This window comes from Carcharhinus amblyrhynchos, chromosome 14, assembly GCF_965287045.1.
Source record: "Carcharhinus amblyrhynchos chromosome 14, sCarAmb.v2.hapA, whole genome shotgun sequence".
NCBI classification, from domain to species: Eukaryota; Metazoa; Chordata; class Chondrichthyes; order Carcharhiniformes; family Carcharhinidae; genus Carcharhinus; species Carcharhinus amblyrhynchos.
The window spans coordinates 28,299,762-28,323,167 of NC_137337.1; the positions used below are offsets into that span (position 1 = coordinate 28,299,762).

General features: G+C 40.2%; 1 protein-coding gene across 3 annotated transcripts in view; it reads right to left on the reverse strand.

The window, feature by feature from the left end:
- The window catches only part of wdr20a (WD repeat domain 20a), a 61,174-nt gene that overhangs the window by 22,893 nt on the left and 14,875 nt on the right, over window positions 1-23,406 (reverse strand). The window contains exons 1-2 of one of the 3 annotated variants that reach the window (XM_080202494.1): window positions 4,743-4,818; window positions 1,226-1,408 (exon numbers count right to left, since the gene is read on the reverse strand). Coding sequence is in view for 2 of the 3 variants with exons in the window: in XM_080202493.1 (XP_080058619.1) it covers window positions 1,226-1,408 (183 nt within the window). In the remaining variant the exon portion in view is untranslated. Of the gene's footprint in view, window positions 1-1,225; window positions 1,409-4,742; window positions 4,918-23,406 lie in introns of those variants that run through there. The other 2 variants (XM_080202493.1, XM_080202495.1) reach the window with 2 other exon arrangements.

Here is a 23,406-nt window from a genome sequence, read left to right on the forward strand (position 1 = left end):
TTTTCTGCCTTCCATCCTATCACAGACCTTCTTTGGTTCTCCCCACGATCTCCCCTTCGCACCCACCACCCAACCCTCACCCCTGCTTTTGTACTATCTTAAATGCAAACATTTTTCCAATTTTAGGAAACGAACTTCAGGAAAGATATGTTGCTGGCCTTGGGAGAGGGACAGCATTGATACACCAAAATAAGACCATACTATGACTGAACATGCAAATCATCTTTTTATGGTAAGTAATTTTAAAAGCTTGCAAAATCATCCAACGAAACCCCAATTAATTATTGAAAAAATACTGAGGCATAGAAGGGTTCTTTAGCTTTTAGATATCCATGACAGTGAGATGCAGCTAACTTATGAGCAAGAGAACACAGGCTGTGTATGCGATAAAGATGACGTTGACCTCTCAAGATTCTTGCAAATATACTATTAAAAAGTATGGTGTCTTGTGATTTTAGTCTTTGAATAGCCTAATTAGGACAAATAAAACTATTACCAATTTGCTTGAAAGGAAATTAAGTGTTCTAAACAACAACTTTTCATTCTTTGTTAACGTACACTCATCGTTCAGTAAGTTTCCTATACTGACATATCTTGTTTTTGATATTAACTTTTAGCTGCCATTCTTTAGCTTTTGAACACTTACCTCAAGGAGCCAAGTTAAATTACGCACAGACAATAATGCAAAAATAATTTATTTTTGCAGATATCATTATGCAAGATGGAATAGTTTTATTAGTGTCACAAGTAGGCTTACATTAATATTGCAATGGAGTTGTGAAAATTCCTTAGTCACCACACTCCGGCACCTGTTTGAGTAGATCGAGGGAGAATTTAGCATAGCCAATGCACTTAACCAGCACGTCTTTTGGACTTTGGGAGGAAACTGGAGCACCCAGAGGAAACCCACAGAGACGTAGGGAGAACGAGCAGACTCCGAACTGACAGTGACGCAAAGTCCCTGGTGCTGTGTGCTAAGTGCCATGTCAGAATAGGAGAGTTGTATCGTCATAATGTCAGAAAATTGTAAAAAGGGAGTCTGATTTTGCAATTACATTTTTTGAGAACCACATTTACGCCTGCAGTGTGCGATTGTTACTGAATATGGGACAATGACCAGTTTATAATTGACAAAAGCAAATATGGATAATTTTAAAAAGTGCAAACATAGGCTAACTAACTACTGCTGCATAACGACAAGATCAAGACCTCATATGATACTCACTTCCTCATTAAATAACTTGCTAGTTTCTTTCTTTACGGGGTCTATAAGTTGAACCTGTCCTGCAGAGAAGCCCACAAGTAGGGAGACACTTTCTGCTGTTGCTGTTAGATGGTTGAAGTCATGGCAGGTGGGCTGTGTTCCTTTGTATATCCGCTTGTCAATAGGTTTACTTAAATCTGCAGCCTAAGGAAGAAAAAGGGACATTCATCACATTTTTATTAGTCACTCAGATATAATCAGATTTTAATTTATAAATCTTCTAAATTTCCAATAATTTGAAAGCCATTTTGCCTACTTCAATTGCATCTCCAGCAAGTTTTGTTTTTAATCATAATTCTCTAACCCCTACATGTTCCTAAATCACAATTTTGTAATCAGAAGCTGAAATGTTACTAATGACAATCACAAAGGGTTTAATGAGGGAATGGGGGAGCAGTGCATTAGTGGAAAAAGAATTAAAATTGCTCAACAGTTATCTTGGATAGGAATTTGATTTTATATAGCACATAAACTTTAATGCTGCTTAAATTTTATGGACCATCACTATTCTTTCTTTCCCTTAATACACAATTTGGGACAAAACCAATTGTCTTGTACTGCAAATATAGTTTGCGTTTTCACTAAAAATGGCACAGGAATACACAGAACTTGATTTGTTTCTCTAGATGAAGTGTGTTCAGCCAAACAATAGAAAACATTTACACTTGTGGTATGTGAAACATTGAAGTTTGTCTCAAGTATCCGTGCCTTTGGGCAGGTCCAGAAATGCTCCACGGAAACTTTTGTTTTAAGAAAAATCTAGAAATTAAAAATCAGGCCAGATATTTAAAACTGTGCCAAATGTTTATCTCCTCAATGCTAAGACAGGCTTGTGGTCAAAGATATCTTTGTCTTTTATTGAACAAGTTACACAAAAATTAAGCTGATATAGTAAAACAAAGAGGAGTTGGAGTTTTACTTTGTATTTTCTTTCTCCCTGTCATTATTTTCAATTTTTACTTCAAACTGTGAGCTGTCATAAGCACCAGCCTGCAAAATATCTTCCAATGTTACTGAATTTCCATTGCTGAAAAGTTTGAATTCAAGAAACAGGAAATGCTATCATAATGGTGAACTGCCAGGTTAAAGAAGTGGTTAAAATAGTTTTAAAAAATTATTTATAATAATGCTGCTTAAAACAGCTAGAAAAGTATCAGATTTGTGAAGTGAAGATGCCGATGAGGCGAATGATCATTTATTTTCTCCAGTATTATGGTTAGCAGATTGAAGCAAATCTCCTTCATGACTGTGTTAATAGAACACATGGCTCCCAGAACTGAACTGATCCAGATCTTATTGAAGGTAACAATTTAATACACATTAAATATCTCTGTGTAGCTGTTGAAGTACTTACTAAGTACTTGCACATAAAAATACTTTGTATATTCTCTGGAATAAAAATAATCAATTTTAAAAGAATACCAGCCATACAGTTGTAATGTTTGTGTAGTAAACACCAAGCCAATTCAGGTCCAAATAACCTTGGCCACCAGCAGGCAAGTTTTGTTGATACTCAGTGATAAGCGCCAGGTATGTTGACTGCTTAGTGGCATATTATTCCATTTTCATGCTGAAAGAAGTATAAACCAGTTCCACTGAACTAAAAGAAAATCTTCTACTCAAATCTTGAAACCAGCAGTGGTGGCAGCAGTAGAGCAGTCCTCTCATACTAATGTAAAAACAAACTTACGAAGTGTAGCAGCAGAGTCTATAAGACAGGAATATCCATTTCACCCGAGTTCACAAGCAATTAATCCAGGGGTAAACTAAAGACTGCAGTCGAAGGTAAAATCTATTTATTTTTGTGGTGTGGCAACTAGGTTTGGCCATTTTCCCTTGCATTTTTTGGCATCAGACAACATGAATGGTATAACAAAAGTCCTTCCCACTTCAGAAAAAAGATTTCCAGGATTTTCTACTAGAATTCATTTTGCCCTCATCCTCCAATATCTAATCACTACGTGCCCATCACAATAAGCCTCTGTTTTCCAGTAGCAAATAAATTCCTTTGCTCACTGATTTAGGGCAGTATTTTTTTTAAAACACTCATCAACAAATAGAACTGCTGGGCAGAAATAATGAATGAACCCAGGATATTGGGCTCATTAAAAGGCCAGGCTTTGTAATGAAGAATTGATAGTTAGTATTCTAGCTGGTGGATATCAAATGGGCTGAAGAGCAATTTCCATTGAAAAGAATCTTGTCACCTTACTGCAGTTTCAAATAGAACAAACAACAAATTGAACTGTGACCCGATTTCAAAACAAAGTTTGGAATTTGTGACGGAAAATGTGGAGATACACAACATAAAGGAGTAAACATTTGCCTTGAGGGCATAGGATGTTACCTATTATGTTAAGGCTGCTCCTTGTTTCACAAATATACTGGCAGACTTTCAAATTTGCTTCAGTCCTGACATTTTGACTTAAAGCAAGAAAGTGAAGATGATGGTTAGAAAGCTGATAGAACCGCCGGAAATCACAAGACAAATGGTTACAGACCTCATTCTCTCTTCATAGATATCGCCAGGCTTGCTGAATTTTCCAGGAATTTTTGCTTTTCTTTTATGAAACCACAAGAATTGTACAATCACTCGCTTCTGCGCTCACAATTTGATAGGTTTAAGAAAACCCAATTTTAACAAGCATTGCATGTCAGTTGCTTTATATTGTATGCATCGTGCCAAGATATAACATCTAAAGAGTGAATATAACTCATGGGTGGAGGAGAAGTACGATCCCTTCATTCCCTCTGCCTACCCAATAGTTCCTCATATACTACTATTAACATCTCTACATAAAGGTTCCTCAGCCTTTTGGTTAAGATCAAGTGCAAGATCAGGTGCAATGCCTGTTCTTGTCTGCTTGGAATTAGTATCTCTCTTTTGTGGGGACCATGAGTTGAATTCAATTTGAACTTGGACTTTGGAGCAAGTGCAAGAAGATGGATTCGGGACTTGCCCTTTCTACTCTGCGCACTGGCATTGTAACTCAGAAAGGAATACTTCTTAAAAAAAAAAGATACACTACTTGAAAATGCAAAAACTCTCCACTGTTTTCATTGCAATATTAACAACAACGCCAAGATTTTGCATTCCAGGTTCAAACAATCATTGTTTACTGTAATCGTTCCATTCTCATGAAAGATTGGAAACTGGTGCGAGTCAGATAATTCTGGACCTGCTGTAGCACACACACAATTCAATAAAAATAGAAATTGAAAGAAATACCCAGCAGGTTAGGCAGCACACGTGGAGAGACAGAAACAATGTTGACCTTTCCGGTTGATGACCTTGAATCAGAAATGGGAAAAAACATATGTAGCAGAGGCAGGGCAAGGACCTTCAACATCCGTGTGTGTTAGGTATGACACCAACCAGTGGAGAGTTTTCCTTGATTCTCAGTAAATTCAATTTTGCTAGAGTTCCTTGATCTCACAATTGGTCAAATGCTTTAATGTCTAGGGCAATCATTCTCACCTCACATTTTGAATCCAGCTCTTCTGTCCATGCTTGGACCGAGGCTGTAATAATATATGGAGCTGGATGATCCTGTTGGAACCCAGCTAAGCATCAATGAGGGTGAGGGAGCGCCACTTGATCACACTGTCAACAACTTCTTCCGTCATTCACTGATGACTGAGGAGAGCATATCCTGAATAGTGAATACAATACACTACATGAAAAATAAATCACCATTCTACCAAAGACGAGTGTTTAGGGCTATGGACATTGGAATATAAGGAGGCAAACAGACAAGTGTTTAATTTCCTATGCTAGCAATGGAAGACACCTTGAGAAGAGCAAGGGGTAATTGAAGTGTGAGCTGGGAAGAAAGCTTTGGAATGTAGTGGAAGTGATAGATGAAATTGTGCTGAAGATGGTAGAAAATAATCCATTTACTGTGAAGGTTGGGCATGGAAATTGAGGACAAGGGAGTGCTAATATGACTCTTAAGGAGGAGGAAGATATGGGAACAAAGTGCAGAAATTTGGTGTTGGGGGGCGGCGGGGAAGAAATATTGGTAGCACTGGAATCAAAACATGTATTTATTACAAAATGCAAACTAGTAGCCACAGATCAATTACCATTCACTTCATTTCTAAGGTCATGAATATTCAAACACGTCAAAACAGTAATGGTACAATCTGTTTCATCAATACAAATGATTAAATTTTTTAAATATTTTAAACCGTGGATACAAAGGTAACACACACAGGAATTGCCACAGGGTGCATTTCCATTTGGAGCTCTACATAATAGAGAAATATTGACGTTATTCTTTGCATGTTCAGGAATCACAGCAATTGCAATTTCCTGCCAATGGCAAAATCACAATTTAGTCATCTTGATATTGTGAAGATGTAAATTGATGTAATCAATCCTAATTTTTTTTGTAAGTGACAGTGTGGCTATATTTCTATTCATCTGCAGCCTGTCCTGCATCAGCAAAGTATGTGAATCGTGGTAAGCCTACCATTAAAGCTGATCCTAAGATATCAGATGTAGGCACAACTGGTTGGATTAATACCTCAGTTATTTAGAATTCTAACATAATTTATTTCAACCTTTTGGAATATTATGGCAAAATTTAGTAATTATGAACAAAATTATATGTGTTGTACAGAAGAAAATTGTAACACAACACAGCATATTAAAAAAACTCAGATTGGAAGTGTAAATGGCAAATGAACTTCATTATACAAAAGTCTAATGTGCATTTCACTTAGAGGAGTTAGAAGACACCTACATCTTGGAAAATCAGTGTAAATGAGGTAAAGGAGCAAGCATGTAGCACAGGCAGCACAGTAGCACAATGGTTAGCACTGCTACTTCACAGCTCTAGGGACCAGGCTTCAATTCCCAGCTTGGGTCAGTGTGTGGGGTTTGCACATTCTCCTCGTGTCTGTGTGGGTTTCCTGTGGGTGCTCCGGTTTCCTCCCACAGTCCATAGAACATAAGAAATAGGAGCAGGAGTAGGCCATCTAGCCCTTCGAGCCTGCCCCGCCATTCAATAAGATCATGGCTGATCTGTCGCTGCTCAGTTCCACTTTCCCGCCCTCTCCCCATAACCCTTAATCCCCTCTCTTATCAAAAACCCATCAACTGCGTCTTAAAAATATTTAGCGAGGCAGCCTCCACCACTTCAACGGGCAGAGAATTCCAGAGATACACCACCCTTTGAGTGAAGAAGTTCCTCCTCAACTCCGTTCTAAACCGCCCCCCTTTTATCTTGAGGCTGTGCCCCCTAGTCCTACTGTCTTTTTTGAGCGGGAAGAGTCTCTCCACCTCTATCCTATCCATCCCATTCATCATCTTATACGTCTCAATGAGATCTCCCCTCATTCTTCTAAACTCTAACGAGTACAAGCCCAGTTTATTCAGCCTCTCCTCATAGCTCAACCCCCTCAACTCCGGTATCAGCCTAAACCTCCTCTGCACTCCCTCCAAGGCCAAAATATCTTTGCGCAGGTGCGGCGCCCAAAACTGCACACAGTACTCCAGCTGCGGCCCCACCAATGCCCCATACAGATGTGTGGGTTAGGTTGATTGGCCATGCTAAAAATTGCCCCTTAGTGTCCAGAGTTGCATAGGTTAGGAGGATTAGCAAGTAAATATATGGGGATATGGGATAGGGCCTGGGTGGGATTGTGGTTGGTGCAGATTTGATGGGCCAAATGGCCTCTTTCTGCACTGTAGGATTTCTATGTTCTTTCTATGTACTCCTATACAAATTCAGAAATGGCAATGCAGATTAATAAGGCCATATGAAGCGCAATGGTCCATTTCCAAAGGAACAGTATTGAAAGGCAGAGAAGTTTTGCTCAATTTCTTCCGATTAAACCATTAGACTGCTTGGTAGCATTGTGCACAGTTCTGATCTCCGTAGCACAAAAATGTTCTAGAACAGGTTTGTCCAACTCGTATCCCACAGGTCGCATCTGGTTCCTGAAGTATCTTTCATAGAAATCATAGAAACCCTACAGTGCAGAAAGAGGTCATTTGGCCCATCGAGTCTGCACTGACCACAATCCCACCAAGATGTGGGTCCCACCCCCACATCTTTACCCACTAATCTCTCTAACCACATATCTCAGGACACTAAGGGGCAATTTTAGATGGCCAACCTAACCCGCACATCTTCGGACTGTGGGAGGAAACCGGAGCATGCGGAGGAAAAACATGCAGACACAAGGAGAATGTGCAAACTCCACACAGACAGTGACCCAAGCCGGGAATCGAACTCAGGTCCCTGAGCTGTGAAGCAACAATGCTAACCACTGTGCTACCATACTGCCCAAAGTCACATAAAGTCACATCTTTATGTGGCTTCCGAAGCCAGCTTTCAAACTGCTGGTCAAACAGGTAAGTTAGAGTAGAAGATTCTGCAAGGAGCTGCTCTTCAAATCATAGGCCATTCCTCTCCCACATTTGCTCCTGATAGGCTCACATGGGGACGGAGAGGCTCCTTCAAGGGATGGAAAGGCCAGCAAATGAAAGCGAGTGTGTGGGAAGAGAGAGAGAGAGCGTGAGAGCGAGTGTGTGTGGCAGACAGAGGGTGAGAGGAAGTGTGAGTGGGGAGAAAAAGGGAGTGAGAATGAGTGTGCGTGGGAGAGGGTGAAAATGTGTGTGTGGGAGCAAGAGAGGCTGAGAGCGAGTGGCACGTGGCAGAAAGCAAAATGATGGGAGCGAGTGTGTGAGACAGAGAGCAAGATAGCACAAACACATTTAAGTTTTAGTTTACAATAATAGCCCATCCTATCGTCATCCGTCATCAAGGAGGAAATAGCGAGGCATCTTGAGAGGAATTGCTTGATAGAGCAGACACAGCATGGTTTCGTTAAAGGGAAGTCGTGTCTGACAAATTTACTGGAGTTCTATGAGGATGTGTCTAGGGCGGTGGATAGAGGAGAGCCGGTGGATGTGGTCTTTCTGGATTTTCAGAAGGCGTTTGACAAGGTACCTCACAGGAGGTTATTGCAGAAGGTCAGGGGACAGGGAGTTGGGGGTAGAGTGTTAGCGTGGATAGAGGATTGGTTGTCAAATAGGAGGCAGAGAGTGGGGGTCAATGGGTGCTATTCGGATTGGCGGATGGTGACTAGTGGAGTGCCTCAGGGGTCGGTGCTGGGGCCTCAGCTATTTACCACTTATATAGATGATCTGGAGGAGGGAACCGAGTGTATGGTGTCGAAATTTGCTGATGACACCAAGATTGGAGGAAAGGCAAATTGTGCGGAGGGTGTGGAGAGTCTACAGAAGGATCTAGATAGGCTGGGCGAATGGGCCAGGAAATGGCAAATGGAATTTAATGTTGGCAAGTGCGAGGTGGTCCACTTTGGTAGGAATAATGGTAGGAAGGATTATCACTTACGTGGCGAAAAACTGCAGCAGGTGACGGTGCAGAGGGACCTCGGGGTCCTTGTGCATGAGTCGCAAAAACCCAGCTTGCAGGTGATCAGGAAGGCGAATGGGATGCTGGCCTTCATAGTGAGGGGGATTGAATATAAAAGTAGGGAGGTCTTGCTGCGGCTGTATAGAGCATTGGTGAGGCCGCAGCTGGAGTACTGCGTGCAGTTTTGGGCGCCGTACTTACGCAAGGATATTTTGGCCTTGGAGGGAGTGCAGAGGAGGTTTACTAGGCTGATGCCGGAGTTGAGGGGGTTGAGCTATGAGGAGAGGCTGAATAAACTAGGCTTGTACTTGTTAGAGTTTAGAAGAATGAGGGGAGATCTCATTGAGACATATAAGATGATGAATGGGATGGATAGGATAGAGGTGGAGAGACTCTTCCCGCTCAGAAAGGATAATAGGACTAGGGGGCACAGCCTCAAGATAAAGGGGGGGAGGTTTAGAACGGAGTTGAGGAGGAACTTCTTCACTCAAAGGGTGGTGAATCTCTGGAATTCTCTGCCCGTTGAAGTGGTGGAGGCTACCTCGCTAAATATTTTTAAGATGCGGGTTGATGGGTTTTTGATAAGAGAGGGGATTAAGGGTTATGGGGAGAGGGCGGGAATGTGGAACTGAGCCACGACAGATCAGCCATGATCTTATTGAATGGCGGGGCAGGCTCGAAGGGCTAGATGGCCTACTCCTGCTCCTATTTCTTATGTTCTTAGGTTCTATCCACAGATAAAAGCAAAATACAGAGGATGCTGGAATCTGAAACAAAAACAGAAAATGCTGGAAAATCTCAGCAGGTCAGACAGCATCTGTCGAGCACTCTAACGAAGGGTCATCCAGCCTCAAAACGTTGGCTCTATTTTCTCTCCACAGATGCTGTCAGACTTGCTGGGATTTTCCAGCATTTTCTAATTTTGTTTGAGCCCATCCTACCCAACTGTTCAATACCAGTTTTTATATTCCAGACAAGCCTCCTCCCACCCTATTTCATTTAGCCCAATGAAAGCAACCTTTTCTTCCTTATCTAGTGTTTCTTCAAATGCATCTATTTCACCTTATATGTTCCTTGTATTAGCAACTTCCACATTATAACTGTACTCTAGGTGAAGAATTGTCTTACTAAAACAATTCATAGCTTCCCTTCTTGGAATCTTGAACCATGGTTATACGTTTTCCTTAAGAGATTGGAAGGACTGCTGATCCTGCATGTACACAGCTCAGCTGTCTGGCATCCAAATACCAATTTAAATTTATAACTTTAGGTTAGAGCAAATGGCATGCATGGTGCTTTTTTTTTTTAAACAGTTTGAAAACTTGCAAGATTGTACAATGCCAAATAGGATTTGTAATACACAGTTTTCAGGTCGGCAGGACCACATTTTAATTTGCCTTCCAAATGGATGCTACTGCAAACGAAACCGCAGTCCTCAATATTACACTGCAGTGTTGACAGATTATGTGCTAGTCCCACCATGAGAAGAATCTGACGTTTGCTTCACAACAGTTGCAGCTTTATTTGAATTGCTTTCATTTGATGCATAAATTAACCAAGCATGACTTGTCCCTAACCTTTATAGAAAATGTGAAGAGATTTCAAAGACAACATTACTCCAAGTCGAGTTCAAAGCTTATGTACTGGCAGAGGCCAGTATCTCTTTTCCCCCCACAATTAGCTGACTCCAACTTCAAAAGCAGGGGATTGACATTTCTAAACCCAAACTACGAATCTGGCAATTGCAGAGCTTGCATATATATTTGCAACAACTACTGATCATGTTTGGATTTGCTGCTATGCCACACATGCATAATGAATATTTATACAAACTGTCAAAGTTTGAGAGGTGTAATGGGTTAGCATAAAGTCTTAATTCTATGACTTGGGTTCAATGACAGACCAATGGTATGCCATCTCCTCCCTCGCCTATCAGAGTCAAGAGGGAGTGTACTTCTGAAATTAGTATAAGGCACAGTAAAAGAAATTTCTCTCTCCAGTCAACTTTTATTGAGTCAGGCACACAAATGCTTTACAGAGTATTAAGTGCTCCAAGTATAAAAAGGCTCCATTTCCCATCTCATATCTTATTAAATGTATTTCCTGTTAAAATCTATCACCTATAGCTCTCTTGGAAAGCAAATTATAGAAGCATGAATTCTCTAGAGCAATTACTAAGGGAGCAGCCTAATTAAGAGAATTAAATGGCATCATAAAGAAAGACAAAGTTCAAGATGTTAGTAAATTATTTGAACAAAGGCCAAACTCAAAAACAACAGGTGCAAATGAAGAGAGTTGGCATCTGACTCCTACTTTTATAAAAGGAAAGCTAGCATAGCAATTTCACACAAAGATATTATTCTGCAAAATATTAAGAACCAAATAAACTACAGTCCACTACCAATTTGAATATGTACATTGACCTTTGTATTTGAATACTGCTAGGAAGAGGCTGAATTAATCAAAGTTTCAATAATATCTTGGGGATATAATATCATGCAACTATACTGCTGCCACAAACATTTTTTTGTTATGCATCTGCATAAAATAAGCTTGGACAATATCCATAACGATCAAAAAATTATTCTAATTATTACAGGAAGCCCGAAATAAGATATATGTTGAACGAAACAGAGTTTGTGTTTGATGGTTTGAGTTATAAGGAGAGGCTGGATAGACTGGGACTTCTTCCTCTGGAGCGTAGAGGTCTATAAAATAATGAGGGGCATAGAAAAAGTAGATAGTCAATATCTTTTCCCAAAGGTAGGAATCTAAAACTAGAGGGCACAGGTTTAAGGTGAGAGGAGAGAGATACAAGTGTCCAGAGGGGCAATTTTTTCACACAGAGTGATGAGTGTCTGGAACAAGTTGCCAGAGATAGTAGTAGAGGCGGGTGCAATTTTGTCTTTTAAGAAGCATTGAGATAGTTATATCGATAATATGGGTATAGAGGGATATGGGCCAAATGCAGGCAATTGGGATTAACTTAGGGATTTAAAAAAAAGAGCAGCATGGATAAATTGGGCTGATGGGCCTGTTTTCATGCTGTAAACCTCTGACTCTATGAAACATAGGATCTAGTTATTTGAGCACCACTTCTCAAAGTCAGTCTAAAATCATTTTTAATCATTCTGGAGCATTTCAGTGTTATAACCATAGTTAAACTTAGAGCCAGACATCTAATTCAATCATATTCAGACAAAATAAATTCAAATATATTAAAGGATTTTCCTGAGTTACATGGCATGACATTTTTTTCTCTTTTCTTGATAAGGGGACAGAAGAGGGTTGGAGCTAGAGTGGCAGAGAACAGAATCCTGGAATACAAAACAGAAAATGACAAAAATACTGGGCAGGTTAGCATCTGGAGAGAAAAATAAAGTCAATGTTTTAGATGTAACCCCTTCACCACCTTGTGCTTACAATAAGTCACATTTACAAGTTACTTCAAAAAGAAAATAAGCTTTTCATGAAATAACATGATACTGAGCCATGCTGCACCAAGGTCAGAATTAGAGTTGTTATAGTGCAGGAGATCATTCAGCTCATCGTGTCAACGCCAGCTCTCCAAATAAGGTGATGACTTTGTGCCATTTTCCTGCCTTTTCTCCATACCCTTGCACTTTTTTTTATTCAAATAATCATTTAATGCCCGCTTGAATGCCTTGGTTGAATTTGTCTCCACCAGATTTGAGGCAATACATTCCAGATCTAAACCACTCGCTGTGTGAAAAAGTTTATTCTCACATTACATTTGCTTCTTTTGCAAGTCACTTGAAACCTAGTTTCTCCCTATCTACTCTGTCCAGCCCCCTCATGATTTTGAACAGCTTTATCAAGTCTCCTCTTAGCTGAAGTTTCTCATCCTCAGAATCATTCTTGTGAACCTCCTCTACACTCTCATTAATACATTCACATCCTTCTTATTGTGTAGTTCTGGGAGCCACACTATGAGCACAACCTTCTTGTTCTTACACTCTATGCCCTATTAATAAACCCAGGATACCGTATGCTTTATTAACTGCTCTATCCACCTGTCATGCTACCATCAGTAATCTACGTACATATGCACCTAAATTCCTCTTCTTCTGCACCCCTTTGAGAATTGTACTCATTTTATATTGTCTATGTTCTTTCTACCAAATGCATTGTGGAACACTTCCCCGCATTGAACTTCATCTGCCATCTGCCTAATCCAGCAACCTTTCCAAATTCTACAGTCCTCTCCTCAGTTTACAATAATTCCAAATTTCAAGTCATCCACCAACTTTGAAACTGTCTCCTGCACAACAAGATGTAAGGTCATGAATATATAATCAGAAAAAGCAAGGGTTCCAACATCAAGTTCTAGGAAACTTAACTACAAGCTTTCTTCCAGCCTGAAAAATATCCACTGACCATTACTCAGCCAATTTTGTATCTACATTGCTACTGTCCTTCTACTCCTTGAGCTATAACATTTCTCAAGCATGTTGTATAGCACTGTACTGAATGCCTTCTGAAAGTCCATGTACGCCACAGCAATGGCATTATGTTCATCAGCCCTTTCTATTACTTCCAAAAAGTTAGTTAAAGCGATTTCCCCTTTAGAAATCCATGTTGGCTGTTCCTAATCAACCCACATTTTTCCTTGTGACTACTACTTCAATCCCAAATAATTGTTTCGAGAAGCTTCCCCACCACTGAAGTGACTGACTTATTTCTGATTGCTGGGCTTATCCTTACAACCTGTTTGAACAATGGCATAATGTGTGAAATCCTCTAGTCCTCTGGCATCTCCCCAGAATCTCAGGAAGACTGAAAGATTTATGGTCTGCGCCCCTCCAATTTTCCCCTTCACTTCCTTCAGCATCCTTGGATGCATCTTAGCCAGTCCAATGCTTTGTCAACTTTAAGTATCAACAATCTATCCAACATTCCCTCATTATCAATTTTGAACACTTCTGGTGACACCTCTGTCACCATGGTGTGGGTAGCATTTACTTCCTTGGTAAAGACAGATGCAAAGTATTCATTTACTACCACAGCCATGTTCCCTGCCTCCATACAAAAATTCCCTTTTAGATCCCTAATCAATGCTAATCCTCCTCCTATCACCCTTTTACTATCTAGAGAAAACTTTGGATTCCTCTTCTCATAATCCTGTCTCTTCTCATAATCTGTTTCACTTCTCTAATATACTTTTTCACCTCCCCTCTGAACCTTCTCTACTCCTCTTGGTTCTAAATTATATTTTCTAATCACCTGTCATAAGCACACTTGTTCTTTATCTTAATTTCTATCCCCTTTTTTATCCAGGGAACTCATATTTGCCCTACTTTATCCTTTTGAGGGAAATAAACGTTGACAAGGGCACTTACTTACACAGTAACAGGTGGTTAAACATGCAATCACATTTTACAAATTCCTAATTGGCTAGTTATTGACAAATCTTTATTGTCAATGCTTAAAAACATACATAATTTTAACAGGACCTGGTAAGGATAATGGTTATTAATTGTAGAAGTACAAATTGCAAGTAAATTTGTGTTCATGTCCAAGCAACATCTAATTTATTTCATGGCTGGTCGAGAGGTAGAGCAAGTTGGTGAGAATATCAAGTTACTGAAATTTTCAATGTATTCCAGATACTTGTATATTTGCCATTTGAACACAGAATAGAAAACCATTGTTTTTTTAATGTAATGTGCTTACAAACTGTGGCACAAACTATAGAACATATGAATTAGGAGAAGTAGGCCATAAGAACATAAGAAATAGGAGCAGGAGTAGGCCAACTAGCCCTTTGAGCCTGCCCCGCCATTCAATAAGATCATGGCTGATCTGAAGTGGATCAGTTCCACTTTCCCGCTTTCTCCCCATAACCCTTAATTCCCCTATCAGAAACCGATCTACCCGTGACTTAAATATATTTAGCGAGGTAGCCTCCACCACTTCAACGGGCAGAGAATTCCAGAGATTCACCACCCTTTCAGTGAAGAAGTTCCTCCTCAACTCTGATCTAAACTGCTCCCCCCAATCTTGAGGCTGTGTCCTCTAGTCCTGCTATCCTTTCTAAGCTTGAAGAATCTCTACCTCTACCCTATCCTTCCCCTTCATTATCTTCTATGTCTCTATGAGATCCCCCCTCATCCTTCTAAACTCCAACGAGTACAGACCCAGTTTATTTAGTCTCTCTGCATAGGTCAACCCCCTCATCTCCGGTATCAGCCTAGTGAACCTCCTCTGCACTCCCTCCAAGGCCAATATATCTTTCCGCAAGTGCGGCGAACAAAACTGCACACAGTACTCCAGTTGCAGCCTCACCAGTACCCTGTACAGTTGCAGCAAGACTTCCCTATTTTTATATTCTATCCCCCTCGGTATAAAGGCCAAGATTCCATTCGCCTTCTTGATCACCCACTGCACTTGCAGACTGGGTTTTTGCGACTCGTGCACAAGGACCCCCAGGTCCCTCTGCACCGTAGCACGTTGCAGCTTTTCACCTTTTAAATAATAATCCCTCCTACTATTATTTCTGCCAAAGTGGATAACCTCACACTTGCTAACATTATACTCCATCAGCCAGGTCCTCACCCACTCGCTCAGCCTATCCAGATCTCTCTGCAGACTTTCCATACCCTCCACACAATTTGCTTTTCCAAATTCCACATTCGACCTATTGTGCCTGCTCTGCCATTCAAAAAGATCATGGCTGATCTCATTGTGGCTTCAACCCTACATTCTACCTACCCCTGATATTCTTTGATTCCCTTTTCAGTCAAGAACCTATCTACCTCTGCCTTAAAAATATTCACTAATCCTGCCTCCACCACTCTCTAAGGAAAAAGCTCTCTCTCAAATGGGAGATATCTTATTTTCAACTGTGCCCACTAATTCTAATCTCTCCCACTCTACTAAGTCCTCTCAGGATCTTGTATACCATTAGTGATTTAACATCAAAAAATAATCTAGTGCTTGCAAAGTATTTTGGTGCATGAAGGCATGATAAGGCATTGTACAAATAAAGTTGTTTCTCTCAAGCCACTTTCTAACCTTGAACAGTACGAGTTTAAATGAGATGCAGAATCAAAAATACCCAAGCTGTGAAAATCTAGCATGTACAGGAAAATATTGTATGATATACCACAAACATTGTCATACCCAGGCAGGAATTTTCCCAATTTGTAATGTACGTCATCTGATTTTGCACACACAAAAAGGCCTGGCAGCAACAATTTAAAGTGGGAAGGATGACAAGGATCACCCATAAACAAAATTAGACTCTTTGGTCAGAAAGATATTCACATCATTGTGCAAAGAAACAGGCAATGCAAAAATTATTCACAGTACACTGATTGCACTTGAGGCAAAAATTTTGGAAAAATATACTGTACTTTGAATAATGCCATGATGACTAAAGTTGATATTTCCTTAAGTACAACTTAAATGCTTTAATTTTAATACATCCCTTTTAATAAAAGGAGATGGACCAATTTAGAGAATATGTTTTTGGCATTTTTTTTACGATCCCAGTTGAAATTATAATTGACAAGAAGATCTCAGAACGGTACCCTAGCTCAATAGATCATAATGTTTTATTTATTTTAAGAAACGTAGGGGAACAGAGTCACTGGACCACTAATTAGTTTTAACAACAAGGAAAAGAATAAACGTGAAAAGTTTATGATACAATACTTCTCTACTCCCACCTTAGCGTCATAAATATACACAGGTTTTAAGGTTAATACGTTACAAAGTATATCTTAGCAATATATTGGTCTCGGTAGCACAGTCCCTTCAAACACAGGCTGGCTGCAGTAAGACACACTCCACTCTGAATCCAAGTGAATGTTTTTGGATTTCTCCTCGATATCCCCCCAGATGATTCTTATACAGTGAACGATCTTGTTTCACTAAACTCTGGCTTCCACATGCTGGATTTCAAATTCAGCTCTCACAAACACACCCTCTCAAATCTTCTTTTAAATACTTTCTTCAGCTGCCTTCAGGTCTCCTTTGCCTCGACTGTTGCACAAGCTCAATCGCTTTACCTATCAATTCATACACTGTATTAAGATGGCACCAAAGTTTTGATTTATCTCTGAAGTCTGTTTTCCCACTTTAAATCTGGTTACCGTAACTATCTCTAACTCAGAACATTATCTGCTATTCTCTTGATTCTCCTGAACAGTACATTGTTCAATTTCTTGGTGTCTGTTCCTTTAACTTCAGTCTTCATAAGACAATCGTTTTGTCCTAATTCCCTGGTTATCCAGACTCTGTCTGGTTCTTTGGGATGTCTGCCTTTTTTCAGTCCCCTTGTACTGTTCAGCTTTTCTTTTGGCAGACCTGAAAGATGATTACTCCTTGACACCCCATCTCCAACTGCCACGGCTTCCAGTTAAACTAACAAAGGAAATGTTTTCCCTCAGGAAAGTGGCCCTGGTTACGAAGCAATGACTTCTACCTCTACCACAGCTTTTATTCACTCTTCACGCCATAAATTCTTTAAGTACAATAGAAGCAGTTTGAATTGAAATCAAAACCCCACACATACAAACACCTTTGATCAGATTTACCCTTCCTTACACAGAAACAGTAAATTAAACCCATTTAAAACTACACCTTATTTCCAATATTTGCCAGTACAAATCCCTTAATTTGGGTTTATTTTCCTAGCACATTGCTGAAACTTTTTTTTCACGTGTATGAGCATCATTGGTGGGACAATCATTTGTTGCACATCCCTAATTGACATCAAGAATGTGGTGGAGAGCTGCCATCTTGAAATGCTGCAGTCCACTTAGTGTGGGGACACCGACAATTCCATTAGGAAGGGCATTCTGTTTTTTTGATCCAGCAACAGTGAAGGAATGGTGACATAGTTCAAAGTAAGGTTGGTGTGCAACTTGGAGTGAAACTTGTAAGTAGTGTTGTTCTGACATGCCTGTTGCCCTTATCCCTCTGGGTGGTAGAGGTTCGATTTGGAAGATACTGTTGAAGCCGGTGTGATGAGTTGCTGAAGTGCATCTTGTAGATGTTAACACACTATTGCCTTTGTACATCCTGGTGGAAGGAATCAATGTCTATAGTATTGATTGTGGTACTGTAATGACCTATCTCAGGGGCTGTGGGTTTCAAACAAAAAGGAAAGGTGTGGTTTGCACGTCGATTCAAAGTAATACACAACAGATTTATTTGAGGAGTTCTTGCCGATACAGAATACAAACAAACTAAAATAGCAACCTCTGCAACACCGTCATAACATTACCATTAAATCATGTGACTGGCTCGTAAAGCAATCATGCAACTTCTTAAATATATAAGATGTGCAAAGCAGGCTGTTTTGGTCTGAATTATGTTGAGATCCTAGATGTTGTTAGAGCAATAATCACCAAGGCACGTGGAGACTATTCATTATAATCAATAATCTGAATTGTGCCTTGTAGATGGTGGACAAACTTTGGGGAGGTGATTTAGTCACCAAAGAATTCCCAACCTCCAATCTGGTCCTGTAGCCACAGTATTTTTAAATGTCTGGTCCAGTATGTTTTTGCTCAATAGTAACACAAGGATGTTGATAGTATTACAGTGGAATATCTTGGGGAGATGGTCATTGCCTAGGATTTATGCTGCAAATGTTATTTTCCACTTGTCAGGTCAAGCCTGAATGTTGTCTTCGTCTTGATGCATATGGACACCAAACTGCTTTAGTATCTGAAGAGTCATGAATGGTGCTGAAATCCCACTTATGATGGAAGAAAGGCCATTGATGAAGCAGATGAAGGTGGCTGGGTCTTGACACTACCCAGTGAAACTCCTGCAGCAGTGTTCTGACACTGCGATAATTGGTTTCCAACAATCACAATGGTGCAGACTCAATGGGCAAAATGGCCTCTTTTGACATAGTAAGGATTCTATAAATATCAAAATGTATAGCAAAGGGATTCCTGATTCTCATGGCAAGAACCCCATCACTTCACTGGCAGCAGGGAGAGGACAATCAGAACAGAAAATTTTGAAAGCATAAAGGCTGTCTGAGGAATCTCTGACTCTGCCACCATTCCCACCCGCCAAAAACAGGAGTAGAAAATCCCACCCCCCCCACCTTTCACCCCATACTTTGAGAACTTTAAATTTCTCTCCTAATGCTTTTAAATTTATTTCTGTAAGCTTTCTTGAACTCACTGTTCCACATGTTTTCCTCAAATCTGTATGACATGTACTTCCATAATTAAATATGCCATGAAAATACAATTGTCAATTTAAAACATTTTTGTGGGCCAGGATTTTTCAGTCCCATCCCACTTTAAAATTGGAGACAGATCAAGGCAGGATAGGGCCCAGTGGGAAGCCTTCCAGAGAATTTTACACATTACTCCACCCACCCCCTATAAACCCCCTAATGGGTTTGTCCACTGATTGTGAGGAATTTTGTGCTGCAAGCCCACAATCAGACACAAATTCCTAGTATACTGTCAAACTCAAAAATCACCAGACAGAAATAGTCCGTGCTGATGCAGTCCTGAGGTGATCTTTCCAGTTTTGAGGTTAAAATATATTGTTGCAGGAGAGTAGCAGGAACTTGGGCTCAGTAATAGCAGTGAGAGAGAGTTGCACTGTCAATGGTGCTAACTTTCAGATAAAAGAGGTTCTCTGACTCAAAGTGATTTGCAAAATAAGCAAATGCAATGCGTGAGAAAAAAAAACAGCGAGTGGTTTGGGTCTGAAGTGTGGTGGAAGCAGGTTCAATTGAGGGACTCGAGGACATTAGATGATTATTTGAATAGAAACAATGTGAAGGGGTACAGGGGAAAGGCAGGAGAATGGCATAAAGACATAATGCTCATTTAGGAGAGCCAGTGCAGCCATAATAGGCTGAATGGCCTTTTCCTGAATCATAACAATTCTGTGAAATGTTAAATTGAGGGCCCACCTCACCTTTCACGTTAACATAAAAGATTCTGTAATACTATTTGAAGAAGAGCAGGCCATATTCTCCCAATTACTGGGAATTAATTTTCATTCAACCAATATCTATAAAACAAATGATCTGGTTATATTTAAGCTGTTTGTGGATCATACTATGGACAAGTTGGCTGCCATGTTTCCCTACTTAGTAACAGTGACTACACTTAAGTTGTAAAGTACTTTCAGCCATCCAGAGGTCATGAAAAGCTCTATATAAATGCAAGATTGATCCTTCTTTCTTTACCCTCCACCTATGTCTGATGAGAATGTTTGATGTAGGGACTAAAATAACGAAACTAAAACTAGTTTTAATTACCAGCTAATATCCCTTACCACAATGTGCACAAAAAAAACATCCAAAAAAGTTAAATTTTAGTACCATGTCTTTCAAAAAAAATCTAAAATATAGACAGGGAGCACAGAGCAAGTGGTTAGCATCGTTGCCTCACAGTGCCAAGTTCAATTCTGGCCTCGGGTCACTGTCTGTATGTTTACACATTCTCCTCATATCAGTGTGGGTTTCCTGCCACAACCCAAAAATGTGTGGGTTAAGTGGATTGCCCATGCTAAATTGCCCCTTAGTGTCAGGGGGACTAGCAGAGTAAATTCGTGGGGTTACAGGGATAGGGCCTTGGTGGGATTGTTGTAGGTTCAGGCTCAACGGGTTGAATAGCCTCCTTCTGCACTGTAGGGATTCTATAATGGTATGATAGACCTTGCAACTTGGTTTTATGAGTGTCATCAAGTAGATTCAAGTCAAGTACTTTCATTGATGCTGCTATTCCATTGAACACAAATCAATTTTACATTCCACTAGACTTGCAGTCCATCTTCACCCAAAAGCAGGGGCTTTTGAATGATAATTTTCAATGGTATTTTCAAGAATCAGGGTAATTAGAAGGAATACCTAAGCTCATACTGCACTTTAAAGAGGTTTACAGCAGACAAATATCTTGTCTTCAACAAATCCCATCCACCTTTGAGTGCTGTCCATCATATTCTAACTTGGAGGATATAAGGCACTAAGAACCAATCACATCCATATGTTTGTAAATCCCTTCATGGCCTTATTGCTCCTTATCTCCAAACAATTACAACACCTTTTCAAATTCTCTGCCACTTCTGACTCCTGCCTTTTTCAAAACTCACTCCCTTTGCCCACCACTGTACCTACATGCCATGCAGCCAATTTTCTGGAATTCCCTCCCAAAGCAATCACATCCGCACCTTTGTCTCCTCCTTCAAGATGTGTTTTTTAAACCCACCCCTTACTGGTCACCCCACCCAGTAATTCCTTTGCTGTACCTTTTGTCCTGATATGCTTCTATGAAGTTTTACTATGTTAAAGGCATTACATAAATCCAATTGCTGCTGTTTGCCAGAACTGAAAACACAAGTCAGTTAAACAGCTAGTTTTTAAGAAACTTACTGCAAACACTGAATTTACCACAGCAATTTCATGTGTGCATATATCCTTTGTACTAATATTTCCCTTCTTAGTTTTCCAGCTGTTTTTGTTTTTTTTTGTTCACTGCAAACAGGCAGCACCCTTAACCAAAAATGTGTGCACTGGCTAAATCCAAGCCATCACTTATGCTACTCAAACTGATCATCAGGATGTGAATGCAACCTTGCCAAGTTACCCTTCAATTTACCCTGCAATCTTGTGGCAAAGACTCTGTAACTGCACAGCAGTATGATGGATGTCCATAATTCAGTGTGGGAAACCATGGACATAGATCTTCAACTCGTCTCGTAAATGTATCCTCGCCAAGTGTATTTTAACAATAGCAATGCAAAGTAATTCTTCCAAACAGTCTACCTGGCCCATTGACAGGGAGAAAGGGGGAGAATTTGTAAGTAATTATCTTTTGTAAGCAAAGTATTGTATGAAAATTTAATCCCATCAGGGAACACACTAGAGCATGTACAACTGTGGACAATTGTACAGAAGTAGTCAACAGCTTAAAACGACCAGAAATTTCATACAAGGACTAACATAGATAGGGACACAGAAGTAGTAAGCCATTCAGCCTGTCAAACCAGCACCACACCATTCAAACAGTTCATGGCTGGTCATCTATCTCAAGCATTTTCCCCACTTTCCTCATATCCATTGATGTCATAAGCATCCAGAAATCTACTGATTTCCATTTTGAACATGTTCAATGATTGAACTTCCACAGCTCTCTGGGATAGAGAATTACAAAGATTCACCATGCTTCAAGTGAAGAAATCATCCTCATCTCAGTCCTAACTGGTTTGCTCCTTGTACTGAGTTCGTGCACCCCTCCCCCAGTTCTAGACTGACCAGCCAGGGTAAACATCCTACCTACATCTATCCAGTCCTAAGATGTGCGGGTTAGGTTGATGGGGCATTTTAGAATGGACATAGTGTCAGGGAGATTAGCAGGGTAAATGTGTGGGGTTACAGGAATAAGGCCTGGATGGGACTGTGTTCTGTACAGACTCGATGAGCTAAATGGCTTCCTCCTGTACTGTAGGGATTCTATGTTTCTACCCAAATTGTTACGTTCTGTAAGAATGTTGTAAGTTTCAATGCAATCGCTTCTCATTCTTTGAAATTCTCCTCATAAGACAATCCCACTATCCCAGGAGTGAGTCTGGTGAGCCTCTGTTGCATTCCCTCTGTAGCAAGCATATCCTTTCTTAGATCAGGAGACCAAACCTGGACACAACAATACAGATGCAATCTCACCAAGATTCCATACAACCGCAGCAGGACATCTTTATTCCTGCACTCAATTCCTGTTGCAATGAAGGTCAACATGTTATTTGCCTTCTTAATTGCTTGCTGCACCTGCATGCTAGCTTTTCATTGAATCACAGAAACCCTACAGTACAGATGGAGGCCATTTGGCCCATCAAGCCTGCACCAACAATCCCACCCACATATTTACTATCCTAGTCCCTCTGACACCAAGGGGCAATTTAGCAAAGACAATCAACTTAACCTGCACATCTTTGGAGTGAGGAAGGAAACCGGAGCACTTGGAGGAAACCCATGCAGACACAGGGGAACATGCTACCTCCACATAGACAGTCATCTGAGGTCTGAATTGAACCTGCATCCTTGGCACTGTGAGGCAGCATTGCTAACCACTTTGCCACCATGCTGCCCTTTTAGTAACTCATGAACAATGACACCCATGTCCAGTGAGACATCAATAGATCCCAACCTATCATTTAAGAAATACTCTGCCTTTTTATATTTTTCATCATGAGGACAACTTCACATTTATTTACTTCATATTTCTTGTCATGTTCTTGCTCACTCATTTAGCCTGTCCAATTCCCCTTGTATCCTTCTCACAACTTACACTTCCACTTAGTTTTGCATCATCAGCAAATTTGGAAATATCACATTTGGTCAGCACATTATTTCACAGACTGAATTGTGACTCCAGCACTAATCCTTGTACCATCTCAATAGCAAGAGTCTGCCATCTTGAGAATTACTCATTTCTTTCCACTCATCTGTTAACCACTTCTCAATCCTTGCAGTACATTACCCCTAATCCTATGTGCTCTAGTTTTCTTTACCAGCTTCCTGGGTGGGCCCTTATCAAAAGTATATCTGAGAATCCAAATACACCATATCCATTGGTTCTCTTTTGTCTATGTTACAGGTAATATCCTCAAAAAACTCCCAACAGGTTTGTCAAACATGAGTCCCCTTTCATAAACTATGTTGACTCTGACACCAGATTATTATTTTAATAAATTCTAATATTTTCCAATGACTAGCGTCAAAAGTTCTTCATTTTCTCTCTCCCT